The following is an 11279-nucleotide window of genomic DNA, read 5'->3' on the forward strand; positions in this document are numbered from 1 at the left end:
ACTTTTCTTTTTTTTTGGTAGTGGTGAATGTTTTCGTGGAATAAAAGTTATAGATCATTTGTGTAATTTTTCCCATGAACCGCCTTTTCAAGAATATTGCCATTTAGAGTATCGAAAAGACTGCATCAGCAATTTTCGATTAGGGTAAAATTATTCAAATAGTTTGATAAATTTTTCCTCAATGAATTCTCTACTCTACTCTACTCTGAATGAAGCTGTTACTACGTGGTAGGAGATCATAATGAAAAATGAGAATAAAAATTTCCTATGTTTCTATAATACTTGTATTTGTAACTAACGTTAGTGTTGTAAGAAGTTTTAATTCTCATTTTTTACTATGATCTCCTACAACGTAGTGAGTGAAAGAAGCAAGTACAAGCCACATACTACTTTAAACCAAAGTTTATTGTATTTATTTGAAAATGTCCTAGTAAGACGAAACTGCAGTAACGTTAGTTACATATACAAGTAGTATAAAAACATAGGAAGTTTTAATCCTCATTTTTCGTAAACTTTTCTTCTCCACAATTTTTCATTACAAAAGCTCCGGAACATCTACTTTTACTCATCAACATCGGACTATTAAGTATGGCAGGTGAATCAACTTGACGCAAACGAAATAGAAATGAATTGATAATATTTAAATCCAATTCAGTCTTCACTTCCACAACTATTCTACAGAAAAAAACTCTTGAAAAGTAGGTATTTTTGCAACTGCAACTTGGCTGTAACAAAGTTGGAATAATTCCTAGCCCAATTTGTATTAATTGACAAAGTCATTATGATATCAATGACGAAATAACCAATGGTTTTTTCTATTTGGAATGAATTTAACATATCCAACAAAGAAAGGAAACAGAAACCAAAGAAGATATTTATCACAGGTAGATTAGTAACCCTTTGCATCAAATTCAAATTTTGCTCATCATTATGTAAAGTAATATTTTCAGTTAATATAATAACGTTGGATGAAACTAAATCACTATATATCATGCAGTATACTTACAGAGAATAACACCAAAAAATGCGTATACAAGTACACTATCTCATAGGTGTAAAATACGATTTGTAAGGACAATATCTCAGGAACGGCGATTCATAAAAAAATGTTTATGCACAGTATTTATCAATAGGGGCATGATCTATAACTTTTATCCCACATACTGTTACGGTAACACTTACCATTATAACGACAAAGATGCTAAAAACCGTTATTTTTGACCTTTGACATCGATCATTTTACACTTCTGATATTTTGTTTATAACAGTATATTCAAGACTTGTATCAATTTTCATATCTACACGAACTATTGTATATCGAAATGTCTATTTTGACAAACTGAAATAATATTTGAATAGAACTGGCCGTTTCACTATGAAGTTTATTGTATGATTTTCACTAAAATCATACACTAAACTGTTTTAATTCGTTTTTTTTCTGAAATAATATGTTTTCATCCACATTTTTATTTTCGAACAGTATGCCCATCAACAACAAATACTTTATAATATTTTTCCAAGCAACTGATAAAGTGTGGGATATTTTTGAAATTCTTGATATTTTGGAACAAATTCAAAAGCATAGGTACGTAATCAAGTCTGATGAACCTCAGTTAATTTTATGCAGCTTAAACCTGCTCCTATCAAAGTTCTTTTTCATTTGGCCGCTGGTCTTTTGGAGTCATTGTGAATAAATTATTTTTTAAACTATTGGTCGCAGTTCTTCATGAAACTAGATTTTGTCTTCTATTTCTTGAGGTATGAACAACGGACCGATAGGAAATTTAAAGAGAACAAAATCCGGGCTGGTAAACCGTAGTCAAATGGAACCTTAAATACCAAACGTTTCGTCTGTTACTGCGGCAGTCATCAGGATGACTGCGAGGACGAAACTTATATCTCGGAGTCTCAGCAACGACTGACTCGTGAGTTACGTATTCACACGTATTCATAATTTCATAGAGTGGTGGGGGTGATGATATAGATGGTTGTGTGGGTGATGGTAAGTGCGATGACAGGGAGTCCATACAAATTCTCATTTCTCATTGGTTCGCACTGTTACTAGATTTTTCTGATTGGTCCACATTGTTGACAGGTATGCCGCTGGTGGGATGTCGAACATAGTTGTATTCTAGTCCATTTCTGATCTTCTTGAGTACTGGATACCACATTTGTCTTACCCTCTTCTTTTATGTTGAAATTGTTGGGATACTTATAGATCTCAATGGATTATCTATGAAATTGTGCGTGGTAATGAGTTGAATTCCACATAATAGCAGTTTCTCTATATTTCATTATGTGGTCTGTTTCTACTGGGACATCCTGGTGTTGATGCTGCATTTAGAAGTTCCGTTGTAAACTCAGCCATACGAACAGGGAATCCTGTAAACACCGACGGAATCCATAGGTTATCTCTGGTCGTTGGTCTGATAGTGTTGCGTAGCTAATTAGTCGGCTTGGGATTGATCTTGATGTTGTGACGCTTGAACAGTTTCACAATGCGGCAAATAGACTGTGCCTACCACTGGAGGGTGTATCGTAGACGAAGTTGAAATATTTATTCTTCTAAGATGTAGAGCACGTTAGATTTTTCGCGTTGTGAAACCATTGGCCTGTAGAACTTGGTCTAGGTGATGAAGATCTTCTTCAAGAAGATGAGGTTCACAAATCCTAGTGGCACGATCAACAAGTGTTTTCATTATAGCACGCTTTTGCCCTGGATTATGGTTTGAGTTGTTGTTGAGATAGAGATCATTATGAGTAGGTTTGCGATAAACTGTGCGACATAGTTTTCTGTCAGTTTTTTTGTTGAAGAGAACATCTAAAAATGGAATTTTTTTTATGGTAAACTAAATTCGAGGATGAATAGCTCCAACTAACAAAAGTATCATCAACATAGCGAAACCGACAGGCCCGTTGGTAAATTTTCGTTATGTGGACACCCGGCGATTTTGAAAAAATTTTTGACTATACTTACGTATTTTGATGCGTAGATTACGAATCCGAAAGAAAAAAGCGGCGTTCTCCCTTATTTAAAAAGTTACGGCCCTTCAAAGTTCAGAAAAAGGCAACTTTTCAGCCTTCTTTTTCACTAAATAAACTATTTAAAAAACACAAGCATTCATTCACTAGGTCACCTTTACACCTTATTCCTCCTTCTTTAACACTTTTCACTTCAATAATCAACATTTTTCTTATAAAAAACTCAATTTAAAAACGAATGCTTCACCTGGTGACATTATTCTATTTTTAGGTTAGTTACTAGTGACATTTCTGAAAAAAGCGGTTGGTATTTGCCGTCGCCTACTATTTCAAATTCGTAATACACCACCAAAAACCAAGTTACGATCTAAAGAATGAAGGTAAAAACTTTTGAATCACTTCAGGAATATGGACTGCATCAGTCGTACCAACCATATCATTAACCTTAAAAACGTAAAATACAGTGATATGTAACCAAAAAGCAGCTCCGTACATTTTTAACATTTTTATAAGAAAAAAGTTGATTATTGAAGTGAAAAGTGTTAAAGAAGGAGGAATAAGGTGTAAAGGTGACCTAGTGAATAAATGCTTGTGTTTTTAAATAGTTTATTTAGTGAAAAAGAAGGCTGAAAAGTTGCCCTTTTCTGAACTTTGAAGGGCCGTAACTTTTTAAATAAGGGAGAGCGCCGCTTTTTTCTTTCGGATTCGTAATCTACGCATCAAAATACGTAAGTACAGTCAAAATTTTTTTTTTAAATCTCCGGGTGTCCACATAACGAAAATTTACCCACGTGCAAATAATAAAATTGTTTTATCGAAATATGTGTTCTTTCGAACAACGTACCGCAAGCTTCGCCTATTTTACGGTCGCCATAATTGTCATACCGAGCGGACTACTCACAATGTGGTGGATAAATTTGAGTCCACTGGTTCAGTAAACGATCGACCAATACGTCGATGATCTACCGAAAACATCACCGCTGTCTCAGAAAGTGTGCAGGGGAATCCGAGGCAGTCGCTTTCGCATCGCTCACAAGAACTCGGCCTTCCACAGACCACAACTTGGCGAACTTTGCGTCGTGCCTTGGGCCTGATGCACCCGTACAAAACCCGTACCGTTGTCTACGGTAAACGACCGTAGACAACGACGTGTGTTTCGCTGAATGAGTTCTGGAGCAATTGGCAACTGACCCTAATTTTCATCGAAAAATCATCTTCAGCGATGGGAGCCATTTCTGGTTGAATGGGCGCCTGAACAAACGAAACTTTCGAATTTGGGACGATACCGATTCATATGAGATCCAAGAGTGTCCAATGCATCCCAAAAATATTACTGTTTGGTGTGGATTTTGGGCAGGCGGCGTCGTCGGTCCATATTTCTTTGAGAACGACGTTGGTCAGGTCATCACTGTCAACGGCGACCACTATAGGTTGAAGATTATCAACTTCTTTTGGCCTGAATTGAATGATCTGGACACCAACAACATGTGGCTTTCTCAAGTCACAGGTGAATGCGAATAAGCCACAAACCACAGCGATCCTCAAAGCCAACATAATCCATGCCATTGGTCAAATTCAGCCTGATTTATGCACTCCACACAGAGACGCGGTGACGGACATTTGAACGATGTTATATTCCACACATGATGGCATCCATAGGTCATTCAAACGAATACAAAATGTCGATGATATCGATAGGAAGCACTTAATGAAAGACCTTATGAGATTTCAGAAGATGTCTAAATCTGAAAAAGTAAAAGAGACATTTAACTTCAGAAGGCCAAAAAGCTAAAAAATCCCTCTACAGGCATGACGATGTATTCTCATCCAAAACATTTGCGTACAAATCTAGTATCAACGTTGGCGATGCACAACCATTTCAATAAATTCTAAGAATACTACTGTTTGAAAAATGAAAAGGTGTTCACGAAGAGGTGTTTGAGTCAATCAAATTTGTTGTTTCAGAATTGACTAACCTGATGTAAACCACATACTACATGGGCTGAAAAGTCTGGCGTCCAACACATAGGTGGCGCTAGTCTTATTGCATTCACCGCTTTTTCAGTTAGTTTCAACCTTCAAAAGAAAGCTGTTGAAATTTCATGTTATTATACTCATAAGGTTGTGAGTTATTGTGCTAAGAGTGACGTTTTGATGATTATGAGTAGTATTTGGCCATGTTTAAACTTAACAAACCGAAATTTTTGCGTCGATATGTAAAAATGAATGAAACATGAACCCATCATTTCACTCCGGAATCAAAATGATCGTTGTCTGAGTGGAGAGCAACTGGTTAGCCTCGTCCAAAACGCCCGAAAGCACAACAATCGATTGGACAAGTTATGGCCCTGGTATTTTGAAATGTGCGTGCTACAATGTCCATCAACTATCTTCAAAAGGGAAATACTATCAACAGTGAATATTAAATAGTGTTATTGGGTCGTTTGAAGGCCAAAATTGCGAAAAAACTACCCCATTTGAAGAAAAAGAAAGTGATGCTTCATCAAGACAATGCAAAGTGTCACAAATTAATGAAAACGATGACAAAATTCCATGAAATATGTTTCGAATTGTACCGGTGAGAAATTTTGTCTTGAATGAAGAGGTTATTGCTGAAACTGAGGCCCATTTTGAGGTGAAAGATAAATCGTTCTACAAAATTGAAATGTTGGAGTGGTGCTGGAATGATAGTGTGGCTCGAGATGGAGTTGATGATTGAATAGAACTTGCCAATACTGATGAAAATCCATATCGAAACTCATTAATACAGTTTATTGTATGATTTTCACTATAATGGGTTTTAGAAAAACCGCGACACATGTTTCGCTATACAATAGCTTTCTCAAGCGTAAAATAAGTTAGGTACTTCTAAATTACAACTATTTTACATTCTCTAACAAATTACCTACTTGTTCGCCTACTTTCTAATGATTGAATCTATCAGAAAAGGTCAGGTATGAATTCATTAACTATATGAATTAGTTAAATTTCTAAAAGTATCGTAATTTCACTTAACTTTTCTTACCTTGAAATAAAAAAATTTAATTTGGCTAAGAGGAGTTGCTGAAAAATTATTTAGTACAATGAAGAAAAAATAAGCGTATAAAATAAAAAAGTAGGATCACAAGATGTTACTTGAATATTCAGAATGATGAATAGAAAGGAAAGAAAAACAGTAAGATCAAAAATTGAGAATGATTCGGTATTTGGAGAAACACCGATGCGAATTTTTCAGGTCAATATCTGACCAAAACCGCTTCTTTGTCAGTTGCTCTGGCTCTGGACATTGATTGTAGGGAGAGGTGAATTGCACACGGAACACCTATTCATGGACTCTCGGAAAGGATCAATAGATTTTCAATACCAGAAAGATGGTGTGGGTCACCGATACCAGAAAGGTCTTTGAAAAAACTATCAGAGATACGAGAAGTAGTCGGCATTATCCACTTAAGCCGTTTTTCAAAAAATTGTCATGTATATGATATAGAATGCACCTCCACAATTAACACAGAATCTTTTAGATCGGTTATTTGACCAAACATGGTGAGAATATCTGTTGACTTAGTCCCCGAAAACATGATGTTGGAAACGGAAACAAACTGAATCCACAATGCCTGATTGTATGTTGGTTGAACAACTATGGAACGTCCTCCATTTATAGTCGATATTATGGTGTGTCCTCGGTCTTGACAATATAGAGCAGAACGTCTTAATAAGAAAATATATCTTGTAATCGATAATGAAAAAAGTTTGTCAACTCTGGTGCTGAGAATAATGTATTGATAATAAAACTGGAACCTCTGGCGTAGAATAAATCCAAAACAAGCACTTATCCACATCACCAGACGCGCGTTTCACCATTCAATACCCAAACGCACGCCACTTCAGGTAATAAAACGACCAAAAACTCATGAAATATTTTGTTTGCGACACTTTTTGTATACAAAAATATAGTGGACATGGTCAAGTATTATGAATCGGCCTATACAAGCTGTGGCAAATCATAACGAAAGCACAAAAGTTTGTTGGAACACTTTGTTAGCATTTTGCATGTATTCATTACTCTTCATTATTTGAAAACATAGTATAGACTAGTGATGCACTGTTTGGAACCTTTGATGTAGTAATGAATTTTACTGGAGTTTTCCCAACACCAAATCGTTATTTTTAACACCTCGACACGTGTTTGGATCACCAAGTGATCATCTTCAAGAGGAAGATTAAACTGGAAAAATTTGCAAGGCTAACCCTATTTATCTATATAGGTGTATAGTATTTCTAATACCAATTGGAACAGCACAGAGAAGGAATTCCCGCCTCGACATAGGCGTCGGCATATTATTTTTCTGTGGTAGTTTTTCAGTTACTTATTCTTACAATCATAGCAATTGATCACCCCATGAAAAAGTTATCTCAACTGAATTTTTCCACCTTGGGTAATTATGAAAAACTTCGAAATTTAAGGTAGTTGATTTCCGAGTCGAAAACAATAAAATACAATGAAAACACAAATAATCACACCGAATTCTCGTCAAACATATATTTACAATATAATAGAGGTCAACAAAATTGTTAGAAAAATCAAAATTCTTGGAATCATCATCGGGTTGAATAACGATCGGATTTATGGAACTTTGCACATAATATTTGTTCTCTTCTTTTATAACGTGGGCCACACAATTCTTCCACACATCACTATTACCTACTTCATTCACCACTCGCCTTATATTGTCAAGTACCACAGCATTCAAAGTCGGTGACTGATTACATTTCCGCAAGCTTTCTTTCATTGTGGTCCAAACCATTTCAAAATGTAAATGTAAGACAAACGTAAGAGAATATGACCACGTGTTTCACACATCGAATCAATAATATACTCTTTTTTGAAATTACGTTGTTTTATGGTCGCCAGTAATACCCTTTTCGTTGGAATCTTTTCGGGTATTTCCATGTCATGATTTCGCATCAAATCAACAATATCTGCTTTTTTGTGTTATTGTTTGGTATTGTAGTCAATAACCGAGAATGATACAAATCGTTATCCATAACAATAACCGAGTTTGGAGGAATATTTGGGAGAAGCTGCTCACTGAACCAGGTTTCGAATAAAGCCGCAGTCATATCTTCGTGGTAATCAGCAGACGAATCTATTATAATTTTGGCCGACAGAAGCAAAGCGTTAGGTACAAAACCTCTTTCATTCCCGGCATGCAAAATTATAACACGTTTTCCCCTTGAAGAAGGTGTGTTCAAAGCACAATACTTGGTTGAAGCATTGTTGTCGTCATACGTGAGGTTTATTAAAAATGAGAAAACATATCAAAAACTACTATTTGCCAGAAATTTAGAGACGGATACAAAAGGAGAAACAATATATAATACTCTGGAAAAATTTTGTGATAAGAAAGAAATTCCACTGAAGAATATTATATCAGCTGCTACGGATGGCGCTTCGGCTATGACAGGACGTCACAAAGGCTTCATAGCATACTTGAAAAATAAAATTCCAGATGTGCTCGCTGTACATTACGTCATTCATAGGCAACATTTGCTTGCGAAAAATTTGAGTGAGCGCTTCTCTCAATTACTGCAATATATCATCAAAGCAGTCAATAAAATCCAGAACAGCTCTTTAAATGACAGATTATTTAATCAGCTTTGTGTTGCTAATGATGAAGATTTCAACCGATTGCTATTTCACACAGAAGTACGTTGGTTATCAAGAGGTAACTGCATGACTCGATTTTACAATCTATTTGACTCTGTAATAGAGTTCGTGGAAAACAAAGACAAAGAATCGCACGACAACCTCATCACTTCAAAGAATTATATTGCCTACTTGACAGACCTGTATAAATTATTTAATGATGTCAATCTCCAACTTCAAAGTGACGACTTGAATTTTAATGTCATTGCTACTTTTGCAGCCAAATTGCTCTTATACAAAAATTATATCGGCAGACATAAGTTTCGCAATTTCCCTAATTTGTCAGCAGTATCCTTCAACAACGTCGACTTGCTTGTTTACTGCCAACATTTGGAGAACCTCCACAGTGATTTCGCAGAACGATTCCAGGACATTTTAAAATTGGAAATACCGGACTGGGTGTTGGATCTTTTTTCAAATGTCAACACAGCAGGATCACCCCAGCTGGAAGAAGAACTCGTAGAACTGATAACGAATGAGGAAATAAAAAATGAAATTCAAAAATGGATACCAAGAATGTTGGCTACATTGTGGCTGGATTGTGGTCCATCGTTCAACGATTTTTGATAGCATTCTCATCATCGCAGATTACCGAACACGGTGATTTACGGCTGTTTTTGAGTAAATTCGAGCCTGATATTAACAAACTTGGTAAAAATCATCAAATTATTCCTTCACATTAGATTCGTTGTAAAATTCAAATTGAAATGTTTGTTTTAATAACATGAATAAAAGTTTTCCTAATATTACAAAATGATGTCTTACATTACCCTCATCAGAAAGTCTTATTTTCACATGACACACATAATATAATTATTGAAATAATGACTTCGATTGTAATTCTTAAGATGTAGTAGAGTAAAAAAATTTGGAGGGCGGAAGTGGGCGGTAGACAAAATAAGTTTGAGAGCTTCTAAAATATTGTCTCGAAGTAATTAGTGCAGTCATCCTACATTCAATACACTTTGAATTAATTTTCTAATTATAGTTTTTTTCAGAACTGGGGATCCAAGAGATGTTGCTGGTACTGTTGCATTTCTAGCTTCAGATGACGCATCATACATTACCGGAGAAACAATAGTCGTTGGTGGAGGAGCCATGTCAAGATTATAATGTTACTGGTGCACTTGCATTTCTAATTTCTAGCTTCAGATGACATCATACATAATCGGTGAAACAAACATCGTTGGTGGAGGAGCCCTGTCGAAGTTATAACGTTACTGGTGCTATTACATTTGTAGCTTCAGATGACGCATCATACATTAGCTTAGGAACAATAATCGTTGGTGGTATATATATTTTTGAAAAATGTACATGAATTAATAATAACTGAGTTGAATCGTACAAAAACTGAGAGTTCAAATTGCTGTGTTCTTTTTTCAACGTTATCAACTGTGGTTCGTTGCAAAGCCAAGCCTCGACATATACCTTCAGGGTTTGAGTTTTCTGTCGATCTCTTAGATGACATTCGTCATCACCACCAATTATTATTCGGGATTGTCCTTCTAACGACTGAAAATGCATGACAGGACCACTAATAAAATCTATGGCGGATAGAAACGGTACCTACTGTGTAACACTGAATCATGGATACAATCACTTTCTTTTGGGATATTATACCAGGCTGGCAGTGAAAGTTTCAGAACAAACAGGCAAGGTTCCTCTATCGTTACTGACACTCATCAGTCAATATTGTCTCTGTTTAGGACAAAAGGGTTCGAATGTAGCATCATTGGCCCAGCTTGCTACCACTGATGGCTCAAGTAGTTATCAAAACCTAACCAGAACACAAGGATTATGACCATACTAGCCAATTCCGTTGATACTGAGAAAAGAGCTCTTTTTTTATGTTAGTGCATTTCTGCGATCTTGTAAAGAATAATTTAAATCCAAGTAGAAAGCGAGTGCGTGAAAGCGAATATTTATACAAGTTGACTTACTAAAATAAAAAACCCTTATACAATAGATTTGTTTTCAAAGGGATATAATTACACATTAATTCCATTACACCAACTCCTTCAGAGGCGACATTCACCCTTATGATTTCGAATGAGAAAGGTTATGTTGTGAAAGGATATGACATTTGCTTTGAAATAACAAGTAATGTATTGCCAAATAATGGAATTTTGAGCCTCATATTTATAAATATATTCGAGAGCAGAACATAAATCACAATATCAGTCGACAATTCGACTTCATTTTCAATAAAGTATACTAAAATTCCACAAAAGTAGGCACTAAATTCTCAGAAATATTATTGCATCAAAACGAAAACATTGTTGTCAGGTTGTGGTTCTATATATTTTATCATCTGATGAAATATACAGAATGATAAAATATACAGAATCACAACCTGACAACAATTTTTTCGTTATAATGCAATATGATATTTCTGAGAATTTAGTGCCTACTATTATGTAACTTTAGTAAAGTTGATGTGAGTAGCGGGGCTATGCAGTTTCTAGGTCACTTCAAGGCTATCTGAATCCACATGTGGATTTTAGACCAAGAAACCGGATGCGCTAGAAAAAAGTTTCCGTTGCCCGAAATTAAACCTTGATCGCTTGTTGACAGATGCTTGCATTATCTT

General features: G+C 35.6%; 1 protein-coding gene across 1 annotated transcript in view; it reads left to right on the plus strand.

Moving 5' to 3' along the window:
- The window catches only part of LOC141481212 (dehydrogenase/reductase SDR family member 4-like), a 63804-nt gene extending 53166 nt beyond the window's left edge, over positions 1 to 10638 (plus strand). Inside the window, exon 4 of the mRNA XM_074172407.1 lies at positions 9688 to 10638. Coding sequence (XP_074028508.1) covers positions 9688 to 9802 — 115 coding nt within the window. The 3' untranslated portion in view covers positions 9803 to 10638. The remainder of the gene's footprint in view (positions 1 to 9687) is intronic.
- Positions 10639 to 11279: the final 641 nt, after the last annotated feature.

Source organism: Leptinotarsa decemlineata, unplaced genomic scaffold, assembly GCF_025532065.1.
Source record: "Leptinotarsa decemlineata unplaced genomic scaffold, Ldec_3_MD MMD2_tig00000090_RagTag_RagTag, whole genome shotgun sequence".
Lineage (NCBI taxonomy): Eukaryota > Metazoa > Arthropoda > Insecta > Coleoptera > Chrysomelidae > Leptinotarsa > Leptinotarsa decemlineata.